This window comes from Schistocerca piceifrons, chromosome 3 (genome assembly GCF_021461385.2).
Source record: "Schistocerca piceifrons isolate TAMUIC-IGC-003096 chromosome 3, iqSchPice1.1, whole genome shotgun sequence".
Lineage (NCBI taxonomy): Eukaryota > Metazoa > Arthropoda > Insecta > Orthoptera > Acrididae > Schistocerca > Schistocerca piceifrons.
Window position 1 is genome coordinate 125,030,247 of NC_060140.1, and position 18,768 is coordinate 125,049,014.

General features: G+C 42.5%; 1 protein-coding gene across 1 annotated transcript in view; it reads right to left on the reverse strand.

Annotated features, from left to right (window-relative positions):
• The window catches only part of LOC124788134 (E3 UFM1-protein ligase 1 homolog), a 61,513-nt gene that overhangs the window by 24,716 nt on the left and 18,029 nt on the right, over positions 1-18,768 (reverse strand). The window contains exons 8-9 of the mRNA XM_047255272.1: positions 11,501-11,647; positions 8,964-9,175 (exon numbers count right to left, since the gene is read on the reverse strand). Of these exons, the coding sequence (XP_047111228.1) occupies positions 8,964-9,175; positions 11,501-11,647 (359 nt within the window). The remainder of the gene's footprint in view (positions 1-8,963; positions 9,176-11,500; positions 11,648-18,768) is intronic.

Genomic DNA, 18,768 nt, shown 5'->3' on the forward strand with positions numbered 1-18,768 from the left:
ACCCTGACAGTCATTTTTGAAGTTAAAAAGTTTCATGACTATGTTTATGGTCACCCGTCCACAGATCACAAACCTCTCCCCCTTCTCTGGTTCAGTGCCTACAAAGACGGTACAACATCTACAGCGATGGGTTCATTTTATCTCCAGTTATCGATATGAGATTCAATATCAGTATACTATTCATCAGGCATGCTGATGTACTTTCTAGGTTACCTCTGGGACGGGATCTGGCCTTTGACACAAAACTTTAACTGGCTTTCCATTTGGATACATCAGCTGAGGAACCGGTGTTCACACTGCTGCTGGATGCTATTCTCATCACTCAACACAAGGCAGAAGATCCAGTTCTGCATGAGATACTACACTGAGCACAGGTATGGTGGTTGGCCAACCAGAAATAGCTCCAGCATCCAGAGGTAGAAGCATATCAACATCATGAACTCTCAGTCCTCAGTGGGGTCATCCTCTTTCATGGAGACAACAAGTGAACCTGGGTCATCATACTCCCCATTCTACAGAAACGGGTCTTCAACCTTCTTCACGTAGGACTTTGGGGAGAGTTTCTAACTATATGGTTGGGGTGACAGCACATCTATCGGCGATGCACAGATGGAGACATCACCACTATGGTTACGGCTTGTCATACTTGTCAAACCAAGCAAGCAGCAACACACCGAAGGTTTTTTTCCTGGTTGAAGATGTTGGACATGCAATCCCATATCCACTTTGATTTTGAGAGCTCCTTATTAGTTCACACACGGTTGATCCAAGTGAACACTGATACAGGTTTCCCATATGCCTCTCGAACAGCAAATACTTCTGATCATGAAACTTTCCACATCCTTTCTTGCAATTTTTTTTACTGAAGGCCTACCTGAGATGGATAACTGTTCACAATTTTCATATGCGGAGTTTACCACCTTCTGCGCAAAAAATGGTATTGAGCTTATTCGTAGAGTTCCATTCCATCCAGCCTCTAATGACCTGGCCAAACATCCCATTTGCACATTTAAGACACAAATGTCTAAGCTGACTGTTCACCATCCTGTCAAAGTAGCACAGCTCCTCTTTTGGATTTTTACTGATCTGCTCTGCAACATGGTTCATCTCCAACTGTCTCTAAGGGCACTTACATCATTATCTGGCTTCTGTACTGCTTCCGGCACACCAAAATCCTCCCAATGAGCAAGAAAGGCAGTACCATTTTCCAGTCCACAGCCAGTGTGGACTCTGGCTTTTCCTAATGGACTTGGGCAATGGGGCCCCCAGATGTGTCTCTTGCTTGCTGGGCTATTGATAATTTAAGTCACACTCTTCACCAGCATGGTGTTTCGAAAACATACCAATCATTTGTGACCTTGCCATGGGGGCTATTCAGGTCCCTCTACCTCCTCACCTCCTTTGTTCACAGATGTGGCACCTTCATTGTAGCATGACCAAGTCCAGTTGCCCCAACATGATCTTCCACTTCCTCTGCAGTGCTGGCCAATGCTCCACCTACAGAGATGGAAATGCACCCCATTCTTTCAGTGCCACCAGAACCATTGTTGATCTGGAGGCCCCATAGGAGGTTGACATGTGCTGTGCTTTATCTTTGCTATTGAGGGGGGGGGGGGGGGGGCAAAAGGTATAATATATCTCAGCCAAGTGGGTACACACATCAGTCACCTGTAGAATATATCTTTCAGGTGTGTCCTGAAATAGTATGGGCTAGCCTGCTGGTCACCAAGCACAGTTCAGGTCACACCACGAGCCACCAGGAGATATCAGATATGCCCCTAGAGGTTGCAACATACACAGACTAGTATACTGAACACAGACATGGGACAAACTAGTGCACAGAGTTTTCTGCCAAAGGTAGCCCCACTCAAGGTCGCACACACACCACAGGAGGCAGTCTTCACTAAGTAAGAGCTGAGAGTAATCATTCTTCCACAATTAGGGGCTTACTCCAGTGCATCCAGGAAGACGCATCACAGTCCACTGCCGTTACACTGCTGATTCTTCTCCCCCCCCCCCCCCCCCCCCCCCCCCCCGGAGCAACCACTACACTCCAGACCATTACCACCAGTCCACGTGTGGCCTACAAAGTTGTATCAAAAGTCTGGATCTGTAAATCATACTAGTTGTTGATTTTGGCTGTAATAAAATCTGAAACTCTCACTTGTTGTGGACATTGACTGCAAATGATTATATCAAACTCCAGAAAATATAACTGATATACTTGTTTATTTTCTGCTCTATGTTGATAGCCAAATTCAGGCTGGTTTAAGTAATTTTCCATATCGACTTTCTGACAGACTAGTTAGTGGGGATATTCACGTTGTTCTATTAGAATTGGCCTTCTGCCAAGAGCTATTTTGTGATCTGAGTATTTAGTCAGAAAATTTTTGTTATTGTTGTAATTCGACCATCAGCCAATTATTGTTTCTTATTTCAGCCTTGAGCCATGGTCACCAACACTATAAAGGAATCTATGTTTACTGGCAGGAAATTAACTTTGTTTCTTTACATTCTGAGAACTGTTCTTGTCCACTGACTGTAGATATGATGCATCAATCAATACAATGTAGTGATACATCCAACTCCTTGAATGAGGAGTATCACGTTCTTAAATACAAACGTCAGAGAAAAGATGTTAGTGACAGTAGTCAATAAGTGGTTAGCACCCCACTATTGGGAGGTGCTTTAAATCGTAGGTGCTGATACCACAGCTAACAATCCAGTGACTGTATGGAAGGGGGTAGTAGTCACACGACCCTACCTAATGAGATGGAGATAAGAGTTCCATGGAAAGGGCAGTGGGGAAAAAGGAGCTCCATGAAACCTAAGAATGTGAAATGTCAAAGACAATGAATGTATTGCAACTGAAGTTGAATAAGAGCTCTGTTATATATATAGCAAGGAGAGGCAGTATATGAATTGGTAGCTGTCCCCATATATCATGTATTAAGTTGTAATTTTGAAGGTAATATAAGAAGGTGAATTGAATCTCACTTCTTATTTATGTCAAGGAGTGAAAGAGAATGACAAATTAATTTTCAGCTGTTTTATCTGCAGTCTGTAAGGAGGAAGTCTGAACAAAGTTAATAATATTTAACAGCAACCAAATGTTCAGTAAGCAACATTCATTGTATATAAAAGGAGTGTTCATGTGGCAATTTATTTAAGGCTTGGTGCATGAAGTGAAGTATAACAACCACCATGCAGGCCACAACAACCTGAAACACTTCAACAATTAGGCATACATCTGGTGATGTCATTAAGCATGGCACAGAGTGATATGTCTGTCAGTGCCAAGTCACCTGGGTAAACAGCAGCAGCATTCTTAGGACTGTCGCAGACCATCTCAGCCACACTTGTCTACGCCAGCTGATACGTATCATGTGCTCTCCTGTGGACTAATTTACAGCAACCTTTTGAAACTTGCTGAAACCATGGACATTGATTTGGACTCTCTTATTCCAGAGGGTTGACATTTGGCTTGAACACAGACATTTCTATACTCCTAATGCAGTGCAGAATCCATTCTCCACTCCACTACATTTCGCCTGCTGTGCGTGCACCAACAGCATGTGTGGGCAATGAAAGCGGTTCATATTAAGAGAAATTTCCAGCATGACAAAGTTACAATGCTTTCCAGCATTGTAGTGAAGTGCTCATAAGAATGCAGCAGTGCAATACATTCTTTGCAGAGAGAGAGAGAGAGAGAGAGAGAGAGAGAGAGAGAGAATCACCAGTGTGCTGTGTGTGTCTCTCCCCCACACCTCATGCTCCTACTGTTGCCTACCCTGGTAACTGGCTATGCTGTAATGAGTGCTACACCATACCACTGTTTATGCTCCTGACTCTCCTTAGCAGCATTTACATCTTAGAAAACTACTGCTGTCACTTCTTAACTAAATACTTTTTGTATTTGCTTTATGCCACCCATCATGAACAGTACACTGGCTAAGTAACCTTCCATACCTAAACTAAGATGAAAATCCACACTAAATGATCTATATGGACCTCTATGCACGTTACAGGCAGACATGGGCGGATGACACTATTGACTGAAGTGTCATATGGTACACTGCTCCTTGGCTACTGTGCTCTGCCCCACCAGCTGCCTTCTTATGTGCATATCATTATAAATGTTTAAGTTAATCAGTAAATTTCCAGAGTACTTTAATTGCCAACTCTAGAAGTATTTTTATCTTCTTCATTCAAGAAGTGTCAGGATGTTTTATTTACTGTGATTTATTAGTATCTGATTAGTGTGGTGGAAAAAGCAGATTTACAACATTTACTTATATTTATTCCCAACCCAACCCTTTCCACTCTCTTGCCCTAACTGTCAACAGATCCTTTTAATTATCCATTCCTGACTCAATAAATTTATGTCCTAAACATTTTACTCCATTTTCCCATTTCTTCATTCAGCCCCTGCAGTTTGGTGACTGATATCCCCTCAATCCGAAGTTTTCCCACTGCCACCCACAGACATACGACTTTCCTCCTGCCTCCTGGCACTTCCCTAACCCTCTTGGTACCATAAATCTTACCCCCACTAACACACTATATTCCTTTCTGTTACATCTCTTACATCCACATGTCCATGTGAATATTCATTAACAGTTAGTGCTGCTATGGCCCATAGATGATAGTGCAGAACAGCACATGCCTATGCATAGAAATTTGATTCACCCACTAAGAACACAACTGACTCAACCAACTTTCGAGTATTGCCCATCAGTCTGGTATCTGTATCTAGTAGGATTAATAGAGGAGATAAAGAGTTGATCCAAGGGAGAGCTGTACATTTTGCCAGGGGTTTGTTTACTACGCACAAGAGCATTATGACACTGCTTGTCCAACTCCAGTGGCAGATCACAAAAAAGTATAGTTTATTCTGGATAGGTGCTCTGTTAAAAATCTGGTAATATATGTTTCAGGATGAGTCAAGCAACACCACACAAGATTACCATGAAGGAAAGTAACAGAAAACTGAGCTATATGGAGACTTATTGGCAGTTCTTCACATACTCCATTCACAAATTCGAAGGTAAGAGGGAAATAGTAGTGGTACACACTGTTAAGTGGCTTGCAGAAAATTGACGTTGTATGGGAAGAATAAAATCTAAGCTATGATTATCTGACCTTTCTGTGTGCCTATGTGCCACACGAGGTACATCTGTGAGTGAGTGACTGAATTTCTCCGTCTTTTTTGCCAGTTATTTCTGTCTTGGAATTTTCATTTTATAATGAAAGGATCCTTCCCTAATTTCATACCCTTTCCTACTGTGTGCTTATTCATCACCAATGTTTTTTCTCTCAGTTTCATCCACTGCTTCACACCCCAGAGATGAAATTCTAATGTGTCCATGCAAGACCACTCATCAAAAAACAAAAAATTAGTTATTTTTACAAAAAGATAATTATTTTTATTTGTATCAGAAGATTTTTCCTCTGGAACATCTGGAATATTTTAAATTACTTGGTAGCATATGAATTTGCTGTGTCTCCCTTAATAGTTCAAAAAACCATTCTTTACTTTATAGCATGGCAAATTCCCAATGGAACTAATCCAGTTTAATACTTTTCTACAAAGTGTATCTTCTATAACTAAATATAGGAAAAACTATGACTCATCTGTGTGGTCTCCCATATAAAGTCACTGGACAAAATATTAGTCATACTTTAAAAGAGGTCATCGGCCACAGTAGAATGTCACTGTAAATGGTGTAGAGCTGATACCAATTCTTCACCATAGATATACACTAAAGCACCAAAGACACTGGTATAGACATGTGTATTCAAATACAATGATATGTAAACAGGCAGTAGATGGCACTGTGGTCGGCAATGCCTCTATAACACAACAGTTATTTGGCGCAGTTGTTAGATTGGTTACTGCTGCTACAATGGCAGGTTATTAAGATTTATGTGAGTTTGAACGTGGTGTTATAGTCAGTGCATGAATGATGGGACACAGCACCTCCGAGGTAGAGATGAAGTGGGGATTTTCCCATACAACCATTTCACAAGTGTACCGTGAATATCACGAATCCAGTAAAACATCCAATCTCCAACATTGCTGCCGCCGGAAAAAGATCCTTCCAGAGTGGGATCAACAATAACTGAAGAGAATCATTCAATGTGAAAAGTGCAACCCTTCCGCAAACTGCTGCAGATTACAATGCTGGGCCACCAACAGGTGTCAGCATGTGAAACATTCAACGAAACAACATCGATATGGGAGCCGAAGCCCACTCTTGTACCCTTGATGACTGCACAACGCAAGCTGTATGCCTCACCAAGGCCCATCAACATTAACATTGGACTGTTGATGGCTGGAAACATGTTGCCCAGTCAGACGAGTCTCATTTCAAATTGTATCGAGTGGATGGACGTGTACGGGTATGGAGACAACCTCTTGAATCCATGGACCTTGCATGTCAGCAGGGGACTGTTCAAGTTGGTGGAGGCTCTGTAAAGCTGTGGGGCATGTGCAGTTGGAGCGATATGGGACCCCTGATATGTCTAGATATGACTCTTGACAGGTGACACATATGTAAGCATCCTGTCTGATGATCTGCATCCATTTATGTCCATTGTTCATTCCAACAGACTTGGGCAATTCCAGCAGGACAATGCGACACCCACACATCCAGAATTGGTACAGAGTGGTTCTAGGAACATCCTTCTCAGTTTAAGCACTCCTCTGGCCACTAAACCCCTCAGACATGAACATCACTGAGCATACCTGGGATGCCTTAAAATGTGCTGTTCAGAAGAGATCTCCACCCCCTCATACTCTTACGGATTTATGGACAGCCCTGCACGACTCATCATGTCAATTCCTTCCAGTATTACTTCAGACATTTGTCAAGTCCATGCCACGTCATGTTGCGGCACTTCCGTACGTTTGTGGGGGCTCTGCACAATATTAAGCAGGTGTACCAGTTTCTTTGGCTCTTTAGTGTATGTCAGTACAGTGGTGTGTGTGTGGGCGGGGGGGAGGGGGGGGGGTCGCACACGCAGATCCATTGTATGCAACCAGTGCAGTAAAATGGGCTCATATGGTGATGTAACAGAATGATAGAAAGGAACTGTCACATTTGGGCACGCCCATGACCATACTGTGAATTATGTTGCTCAATTTGTTGGTGTATCAACATGCTCCATCTACAAGGAATGTTCGATCACTCTCTGCCATCTAAAGATGCATGTGGACAGTAGTAATAAAAATATCACAACCAACAGGAAATAGGGATGAATGTCACACCTTTGTCAACGACAATCAGTTTCCAACCTGACAGTAATTGCTGCCGTCATTGAATGCGGGTTCACCTTGACTAGTTTCTGAGTGAACATTTCCAAGGGAAGGTCATTTCTTGCAGCAATACACAAAGCTGCACATATTCAGAGTCAAACAATGCAGAAGCTGGACAGTATCTGACTGGAGGCACACAATGTGTTTGTTGTGACTTGCCGATTGTTCAAAGCGCCGCCACGCAATTACGTGCGTCCTCTACATGCGGCGCTGTCTGCCAGCCATGCAGCAGCTGCGCCACCTAAGCGGCCAGCCGAGCAGTGGCCGCTAGACTGAGACTCAGAGCTCATTCGAATGCTAATGTGTACACATGTCTTGCTTGTCAACTCACTTTGTGACTTATATGTGTTGTGTAGTTCTGAAATATATGTGTTAAACTTGACGTTATAATAGTGGTCCAACGACTCATGATTTTGCTTCTTTTCAGAAGATGCAAGATGTTAGGTGCACTGGTGGCGCAGTGTGGCATTTAACCTACAGTGTGGAAGGCAGAGTTGAAGATCGAGGAGGTTCTGAGATTTTTTTGGGTTGGTTTTGTACCATGATTTGGGCTCTCACATACATGTTGCTGAGAACATGAATCAGGATGTTTACTTCAACATCCTCAGTAACCATAAGTTGCCCTTTTTCCTACCGGTTCATTATGAATAAGCTGTGAACACTCCCATTTTTCAAGAGTCAGCCATGTCCACTGGGCTGCATGCATACATTCCTGTTTGTTCCACACTCTAATACCCTACTGCACCTCAGCTGGCTACCTAAATAATCAATCCTTAATCATTCAGAAAGTGCCTGTGTCTATCTGGAACAGCAGTTAAAATGAAGCAGTCAACATCCTCACAATTTGGTAGCCCTATTGGTTCTGATTATCAATGAATGTGTTCAGCTGCATATGGTTCACCTGAAGGAATTGCAGACATTCTACTGTGCAGTACTAGAGCAATTATCAGGGTGAGAGGCAGTATCACATTATATCAGCATAATGTCTACTGGGAGTGACTAATTTTTTGTCCAATGTGATTTTAGGCTTAACAACTGCAGAGACAACAGATTTGTCAGTGATATTTAACTATGCTTGAATTGCAGCTATGAGACTAATAGAGACCAGTAAAATTTAGGTCTTTCCTCTTATTCAAAGATTATTGTTCGGTCTGGAGAATAACTGTACATTTTGTCAGCAATAACAGGGCTCAAATTTGTTTGAGTATGCTTGAAATGCAACTACAAGAATAACAGAGACCACAAAACTGTAGATCTTTCCTTTCATTCAAAGATTATGGACACTTCAGAGAATAACTGCACATTTTGTAAGTGGCCCTTTTAGATCAGGCTTCCTGAAAAGCATTCTCCACAATCTAAAGATAACTTTAATAATATTTCAAGTTCAGATGGCAATGGGATAATATCATTTTCTCCAATATCTATGTCTTCTCTTTTCACCACAAACTGGAAAGGGTATGAAAGTAGGAAGCAAGAGGCAGATGAACAACACGAGAACAGGAAATGAATACGAAGAGGTAAGAAGGCAGGGAAGGTGGAAAGGACAAAAAGAAATACAGGAGAAGGGATGAGTAGCACCACCAGCAGAAAATAGGAAGAGAAGAAGAAAATGCTAGAGTAATCGTGATTGACAGTGACAACTTACGAATGTAATGTTGCTGCGATTTCAGACACCAGTTCATCAAGTTCATCATCTTGTAAGGACTTCTCCTTTCTTAAAACGTCTTCAATGTCTGAAATACTAAGAAGTTCAAGCTTCTTAGTTGGTACTGGACCAGCATCTTCATCTGAATCCTCATCCTGCACATGACCACGCTGAGGTTTCTTCTTCAGAGATTTCATTTTTGTTTCACGACCCTGAAAAATAGAATGAAAGAAGAGGGGATTAAAGCTGAGCCAGGCTTAAAATATATGGAGTTTACTGCACGATTTAAAAGTGGAATACTCTATTTAAGCAACGTTTTTGAATTGGAATACCATTACTTCATAGGTGTATGTGTGGTTGGATATGGGTGTGTTTGCGAGTGTATACCTGTCCTTTTTTCCCCCCCTAAGGTAAGTCTTTCCGCTCCCGGGATTGGAATGACTCCTTACCCTCTCCCTTAAAACCCACATCCTTTCGACTTTCCCTCTCCTTCCCTCTTTCCTGATGAAGCAACCATTGGTTGCGAAAGCTTGAATTTTGTGTGTATGTTTGTGTTTGTGTGTCTATCGACCTGCCAGCACTTTCGTTTGGTAAGTCACATCATCTTTGTTTTTAGATATATTTTTCCCACATGGAATGTTTCCCTGTATTATATATATAAAATCACAGCATTTCCTTTGGGATGATGAATAAAGTTCGTAGCTGCATGGATTCAGGATAATCTTGACTTCAATTTCCCATAAAATTAAAATAAGAAGCTACAATGAACTGCATTTTCTTACATAATTATCACTTTTGAGGGGTGCTTGTCTAGTGGGAAATAGTAAGTGTTGAACTTGATGCATTTATTAGAAACAGCAATATGATCAATTACCAAACTAGTGGTTTCAGGCATTGATGTGTTGTAATAACTGTACATGTGTTCTGTATCTACCTTTAGGGAGAAATTCGCCGCTACACAGTAAAAACTGAAAATTCCAGGGACAAAGAGAATTTCTTAGTATGACAAGAAAGATGGAAGAACTAATGAATTTAGAGCACTACTTAATGCTACGACATTGAAAGGACCAATGTTAATTTGGCTACCATCATAAGGCCATGAACAGCCCTGTTAAATGGCAGGTAAAGTTGTGATACACTATTGGCCATTAAAATTACTACACCACGAAGATGACGAGCTACAGACACGAAATTTAACCGACAGGAAGAAGATGCTGTGATATGCAAATGATTAGCTTTTCAGAGCATTCACACAATGTTGGCACCGGAGGCAACACCTACAATGTGCTGACATGAGGAAAGTTTCCAACCGATTTCTCATACACAAAGAGCAGTTGACCAGTGTTGCCTGGTGAAACGTCGTCGTGATGCCTCGTGTCAGGAGGAGAAATGCATACCATCACATTTCCGACTTTGATAAAGGTCAGATTGTAGCCTATCGCGATTGTGGTTTATCGTATCGTGACATTGCTGCTCGCGTTGGTTGAGATCCAATGACTGTTAGCAGAATATGGAATCGGTGGGTTCAGGAGGGTAATACGAAACACCGTGCTGGATCCCAATGGCGTCTTACCACTAGCAGTCGAGATGACAGCATCTTATCCGCACGGCTGTAACTGATCGTGCAGTCACGTCTTGATCCCTGAGTCATCAGATGGGGATATTTGCATGAGAACAACAATCTGCACGAACAGTTGGATGACGTTTGCAGCAGCATGGACTATCAGCTCGGAGACTGTGGCTGCAGTTACCCTTGACGCTGCATCACAGACAGGAGCGCCTGCGATGGTGTACTCAACGTCAAACCTGGGTGCTCGAATGGCAAAACGTCATTTTTTCGGATGAATCCAGGTTCTGTTTACAGCATAATGATGGTTGCATCAGTGTTTGGCGACATCACGGTGAATGCATATTGGAAGCGTGTATTCGTCATCACCATACAGCCATATCACCTGACGTGATGGTATGGGTTACACGTCTCTGTCACCTCTTGTTCGCATTGACGGCACTTTGAACAGTGGATGTTACCTTTCAGATGTGTTACAGCCCGTGGCTCTACCCTTCACTCGATCCCTGCGAAACCCTACATTTCAGCAGGATAATGCACGACCGCATGTTGCAGGTCCTGTAGGGGCCTTTCTGAATACAGAAAATGTTCGACTGCTGCCCTGGACAGCACTGACCACTTACACATCAGGATTTTGCATTAGTCTTTGCTACTAGTAATTCTTTTTTATGCACAGTGATTTACATGGTCAAACACACCCTTATACAAGCATTATACACATTCTGAAAAATTATGTGGAGTAGAAGCAGTTCCCAAGCAGTTCGAACCTCAGAAGTCCTTGTCTATTTTTGTATTTTTTTTTTTTTTAAATATAGGATATGTCTGTTCAAATGTTTGAGCATCAAGTAAAATTTTGAAGTAAAATGGTGAAGAACTTTTTGAGATTTAAGACAACAGTACATTTTCTGGTTTGTAAAAATGAAAACAGACAACACAGAAGAGAATCAAGAAGGGCAGATTCCAACACTACCTGTGTGCCACCCCCACCTTTTCCTCCAGCAGCTTTCTTGCGTCTTTCTTCACGACGGTCAACTTTAGTCTCCTGTTCCACTGCCACTTTCTTATTTGGTAGTTTGTTTTCTATCTGTGCTGCAATGTAAGCACCAGAAGATACTGCCTGAAAGTACCGAAAAAAGTAGACATAAAAAATTAATGGTAAGTTGTAAAAACAAAATCATTTCCTAACACACATACAGGAATATTAAAAATCACTTAACATAAAATTTCTACTAACAAGAAGCAGTGAACACAAGCATATAATTTTAGCCACACAGTCAGTAACTTTCAAAATTATAATTTCTTTAATATGGAAGTAGATAGGAAAAGTTTGGAAACATGAGACCATCCAGAAATGAACTAGGTACGGCACCCAAAACACCAACTCAACAATTTAGTGATACAGCTTGAGAACATGAGAAAGTACCTTATGTTCAACAGAAATAAAAGTAGCATCAGGTGTGCTGTAGGAAGTGCAATAGTACCACTGAAGTACATTAGTACAGGTAAACGATAAGATCAGCAACACATTCAGATTGCTGACAATGTTATTGTTTATAGAAATCTGTGCTCAACTGTATGCTTTGGTAGATTCGTTCTTAAATCTCTGCATGTTAATCTAATTTAATAGACACACATTTTGCATTTTCGTCAGTGTCTAGTAGAGTTTTGTAGCATATGTCAACAGTTGTTTTTCTGTTTGTTTGTTTGTTTTGAAGCTGGTGATCACTTGTTGGCACTAGTCAGAACAGCCAGCCAAGACAGAGCAGCAACAGGGAAGTAATCGTTGTTGTGAAATTTTACGGGTTCCTAACCAGGAGTGAATTATACAGTTTCATCTTTGCGCTTTGTTAGCTTAGTTTTTGAATTTCTGTGCGCTAATTTAATATTTAATAGACACAGTTGTCATGTTTTCATCTGTGTCAGAAACTGATTTTGTGACATATTACAAGTTCCTAATAAGGAGCGAATTATTATCACCTGCACACTTTTGTACTTTAGTTTTTGAGTCACTGCATGTTAATCTAATTTAATAGACACACTTATTGTGTTTTCATCAGTGTATATAGTAGAATTCCACAGTGCATACTGATAGTCCTTTGTCTGTCTGTATAGTGTATGGATAGGGACTGTGACTGCTGTCCACAAATGTGAGCCGAATTGTGAGACTTTGCTCTCAGCTCCAGGCTGTGTTCATTTCAGTTTCATAGCTTGAGGCTGCAGTGGATGGGCATCACTGTTGTGGGCCAGCAATAGGGATCCAATGGACATCCAGCACGACCCAAAAGTCCACCGATTGGTCCGCACCAGTGGCCAGCCCACATACTGCTGGCTTTGAGGTTGACCCCTCGCCTGTGGTTGAGTGGGAGGTCACCTCAAAGTGTGGCAGTCTGCAAGATACTTCCCGCAAGACTGAACCTAAGGCCTCCCCAGTTAGTCTGACAAAGAGGTTCCAGGTGTAATCAGTGGCTGACAGTGTCTCTCAGCCAGGTGCAGTCACTTGTCCTGTTTCAGAGAAAACCTCTCAGCCTACAAGATCTGGGCAGCCACTGAGGTTATGATTATTGTAGTTAGCAGCTCCAATGTTAGATGCATTATGGGGCCTCTTATGGACTTGGCTGCTGGTGTGGAGGGGCAGGGAGGGGGGGAGGGGGGTGAGTGAGTGAGTGAGAGAGAGAGAGAGAGAGAGAGAGAGAGAGAGAGAGAGAGAGAGAGAGCCAATGTGTACTCCTTGTGCATACTGGGTGGAGTCAATACAGACATGGAACAGGTCCTTCTGGATGCCATGAAGAGCCAACTACAAGTGGTAGCTCGCATTGGTACCAATGATGCATGTCGCTTTGTGTCGGAAGAGATACTCTCTGGTTTCAAGCAGCTATCAGAAGTTGTACAGGCTGCCAGTCCTGCTTGCGAGATGAAAGCAGAGCTCAGCATTTGCAGCATAGTTGACAGGACTGATTGCGAGTCTCTGGTACAGAGCCCACTGCAGGGTCTGAATCAGAGGCTCAGATGGTTCTGCAACTGCATAAGCTACAGATTCCTCAACTTGCACCACAGGGTGGTGGGGTTTCAGGTTCTGCTAAACAGATCAGGACTCCATTAGATTTATGAGGTGGCTACACTGGTAGTGGGGGCTGTGTGGAGTGGACTGGGCAGTTTTTTAGGTTAGAGTATCTCGGGGAATCAGTCTCAAAGGGCTCAGGTCAATCACAGGAAGAATGTAGATCTGGGAACCATTGGTATAACAATAGTAAATTGACGTAGCTGTGTTGGGAAAGTACCAGAGCTCAAAGTGCTAATAGAAAGCACTGATGCTCAAATTGTTATAGGCTGTGAAAGCTGGCTAATACCGAAGATAAGTTCAGACGAAATTTAAGCTAAGGGCCTAATGGTGTTCAGAAAGGATAGGCTAAATACAGTTGGCAGTGGTGTGTTTGTTGCTGTTAGAAGTAGCTTGCCTTGTAGTGAAATTAAAGTAGACAGCTCTTGCAAGTTAGTATTGGTAGAGGTCATTCTTGGCAACTGGAATAAAAAATAATTGGGTCCTTCCGACAAACTCCCAATGCAGATGATGCAGTTGCAGAAAGGTTAAAAACAATTTGAGTCTCACTTCAAATGTGTACTCGACTCATACAATTACATTTGGTAGTGACTTCAACTTACGATCAATATGTTGGCGAAAGTACATGTTTAAATCTGGAGGTATCTACATCTACATCTACTTAGGTACTCTGCCAGCCACTGTAAGGTGCATGGCCAAGGGTACCCTGTAGAAATACTAGTCATTTCCTCTCCTGTTCCATTTGCAAACAGAGTGAGGGAAAAATGACTGTCTATATGCCTTCGTATGAGCCCTAATTTCTCTTATCTTCGTGGTTCTTACGCGCAATGTATGTTGGCAACAGTAGAATCATTAGGCAGTCAGCTTCAAATGCCGGTTCTCTAAATTTTCTCAACAGTGTTTCTCGAAAAGAAAATCGCCGTCCCTCCAGGAATTCCCGTTTGAGTTCCCGAAGCTTCTCCATACCTCTTACGTATGTTCAAACCTACTGGTAACAAAACTAACAGCCTGCCTCTGAATCGCTTCGATGTCCTCCTTCAATCGAACCTGGTATTAATATGAAACCCTTGAGAAGTATTGAAGAATAGGTTGCACCAGCGTCTTACATGCAGTCTACTTTACAAGTGAATTACTCTTTCCTAAAATTCTTCCAATAAACTCAAGTCAACCATTCGACTTCCCTACCACAGTTCTCACATGCTTGTTCCATTCTCACATTGCTTTGCCACATTATGCCCAAATATTTAAACAACTTGACTGTGTGAAGCAGGACACTTGTAATACTGTATCCAAACATTACAGGTTTGATCTTCCTACTCATCTGCATTAATTTATATTTTTCCACATTTAGAACCAGCTGTCGTTCATCACACCAACTGGAAATTTTGTGTAAGTCATCTTGTATCTTCCTACAGTCACTCATCTTTGACACATTACTGTACACGACGGCATAATCATCAAACAACAGAAGATTGCTGGCTACCCTGTCCATCAAATGAATTATGTACATACAGAACAACAGTGGGCCTATCACACTTCCCTGGGGCACTCCTGATGATACCCTGGTCTCCGATGAACACTCATCACCAAGGACAACATAATGGGTTCTATTACTTAAGAAGTCTTTGAGCCACTCACATATCTGTGAACGTATTCCCTATGTTTGTACCTTCATTAACAGCCTTCAGTGGGGCACTGTGTCAAATGCTTTTCAGAAATCTAGAAATATGAAATCTGCTTGTTGCCTTTCATCCATAGTTTGCAGTATATCATGTGAGAAAAAGGGCAAGGTATGCATAAAACATCATCTGAAATTGTGCTAAACACATTTTCTGAAAATTATTTCAAGCAATTAGTTCATGAGCCCACTCCAATAGTAAACAGTTGTGAAAACACACTTGACCTCTAAGCAACAAATAATCCTGATGTAATAACGAGCATCAAAACAGATGCAGGGATCAGCAAACACAGGAATGTAACTTCCAAATATTCCAAAAATAAACAAAAAATATACGTTCAAAAACGCAGATAAAAATTTGCATGACACCTTCCTGAGAGACAATCTCCATTCATTTCAAATTAACAACGTAAGTGTATACCAGATGTGGCTTGAATTCAAAGAAAGAGTATCGATAGCAACTGAGAGATTTATTACAAATAAACTAACAATGGAGGTGATCCAACATAGTAAACAAAACAGGACTGAACACTGTTGCACAAACAATGTAAAAAGCATGCCAAATTTAAATGAACACCAAATCCTCAAAATTGGTGACATTTTAGAGAACCTCCAAATTTAGTGTGGATTTCAATGTGAGATGCTTATAACAGTTTCCACAATGAAACTTTGTCTCCAAAACCTGGCAGAAAATACAAAGAGATTATAGTTGAATGTAAATTATCTTAGTGGCAAGACAAATGCCTTCTCTGTGTGATACCAATAGAAATACTACCGATGAAGCACTGCTAAAGCAAAGCTACTAAACACAGTTTTCCAAAATTCCTTCACCAAAGATGACGAAGTAAATATTCCAGAATTTGAATCAAGAAGAGCTATCAACATGAATAACTCAAGACATTGATATTCTTGGAGTAGTGAAGCAATATAAATCACTTAATAAAAGCAACTCTTCCAGTCCAGATGGTTGGTTGGTTTAAAAGAGGGGGAAAGGGACCAAACTACGTGGTCATCGGTCCCTTGTTCCTAATAAAACAATGCCACAAGTGTGAGAATAAAACAGACAAGACATATAACACAAAACGGAAAGAAAGGAAAGACTACAAGAACGAAGGAAAGGCAACAAACACTAAAAGGAACAAAAGAAGACAAGAAAACAACAGAGAGATACAAGAAACAGAAGAGAGTAAAACAAGGAAGCAGATTACAGTGGCTGGCCGACCACAAAAATAATAAGGAAAAGCTAGCCACCCTGCAACGCATTAAAACCTACACACTAAAAGCACTATGGTTGAGGTCACAGAGGGACAAAGGACATGCGCTACAACATACCGAATGATAAAACCCACCCTCACAGATGAAACGTAAAACCAAATCAGCCGATGAGGCGTTGTCTGCTGAAATCAATGATAACGAGTCCAGCAACCGATCATGAAGTTGCAGAGCATCCAAAGAAGGACAGAGCAGAAGAATATGTGCCACTGTCCACCGGGCGCCATACCGACAGTGAGGTGGGTCTTCACAGCATAGGAGATAGCCATGGGTCACCCAGGCACGGCCAATGCGGAAACGGCAGAGAACCATGGAGTCCCTGCAAGAGGCCCTCATCGAGAACTTCCACACATTCGTGGTCCCCATAATGGCTCGCAGTTTGTTGTGTATACTGAGATTTTGCCATTCCATCTCCCAAAGCTGAAAAATCCTGTGGCGTAATAACGAACGCAGGTCAGTTGTAGGGATGCCGATCTCCAGAAGTGGTTTCCATGTAGCCTGTTTGGCCAGCCTGTCAGCAAGTTCATTTCCTGGAATTCCGACATGACCAGGGGTCCAGATGAACACCACTGAATGACTGGACCATTCCAGGACATAGATGGACTCCTGGATGGATGCTACTGAAGGATGATGAGGGTAACACTGGTCAATAATTTTCAGGCTGCTCAAGGAGTCAGTACATAAAAGAAAAGACTCCCCAGGGCATGAAAGGAGACACTGTAGTGCACGAGAAATGGGCACCAGCTCTGCAGTGCATACACTGCAGCCATGAGGTAAGAAATGTTGTTCAATATGGCTGCCGTGAATGTAGGCAAAGCCAATGCGACAATCAGCCATCGAGCCGTCAGTGAAAACCACTTCAGAGCCCCGAAACACGTCAAGAATCGAGAGGAAGTGACAGCAGAGAGCCGCAGGGTTAACAGAGTCCTTAGGGCCACGTAGAAGGTCCAGGCAAAGCTGCAGTTGAGGTGTACACCATAGAGGAATACGTGAACGGACCACAAGTAGAGGTGGTAAAGGGAAGGACTCCAGTCCGGCGAGAAGGGACCGCACACCAACCACAATCGTTAGCCCTGACCTGGGCTGCCAATGTGGTAGATGGATTGCCGCAGGTGGGAAAAGGAGACGGTAATTCAGATGCTCAGGAGAACAACGAATGCACAGGGTCAAGTAAATGCAGCGCTGAGGGTGCTGCCGAACCATAAATCACACTCCCATAGTCAATTCAGGATTGGACAAGGGCTCTGTAAAGCTGCAGCAGGGTAGAGCGACCTGCACCCCAATTGATGCTATTCAGGCAATGGAGGGCATTGAGGTGCTGCCAGCACTTCTGCTTAAGCTGACAAAGATGAGGACACCAAGTCAATTGAGTGTCGAAAACCAGTCTTAAGAATTGATAGGTCTCCACTACTGTGACTGGATGGTCATGAAGGTAAAGTTCTGGGTCCAGATGAATGGTATGAAGCCAACAGAAGTGCATGACACACGACTTTGCAGCTGAAAACTGGAAGGTGTGGGCTAGAGCCCTAGACTGGACCTTGTGAATGGCTCCCTGTAGGCACCGCTGAGTAACACCAGTACTGGAGCAGCAGTATGAAATGCAGAAGTCATCCGTATACAGAGAAGGTAAGACCGACGGTTCTACAGCTGCTGATAGACCATTAATAGCCTCTAAAAATACACACACACTCAATACAGAGCCCTGCGAGACTCCATTCTCCTGTATGTGGATGGAACTATGGGAAGCACCGGAACGACAGGAAGTTATGGATAAAAATCTGGAGTGGGACCCGGAGACCCCACTCATACAATGTGACAAGGATATGAAATCACCAGGTCGTGTTGTATGCTTTATGTAAGTCAAAAAAAATGGCAACCAGGTTTTGCCATCTCGAAAAGGCTGTTCCGATGGCAGACTCAAGGGACACAAGATTATCAGTGGTAGAGCGACCCTGGCAGAGGCCACCCTGACATGGAGACAGTAAGCCATGTGACTCCAGGACCCGACCCAACCACTGACATACCATACGTTCCAACAGCTTACAAAGAATGTTGGTGAGGCTGATGGGCCTATAGCCATCCACATCAAGCAGGTTTTTACCAGGTTTCAGCACCAGAATGATGGTGCTCTCTCGCCACTGCGATGGAAAGACAATATCGCACCAGATCCGGTTGAAGATGACGAGGAGCTGTCGCTTGCAGTCGGATGAGAGATGTTTAACCATCTGAC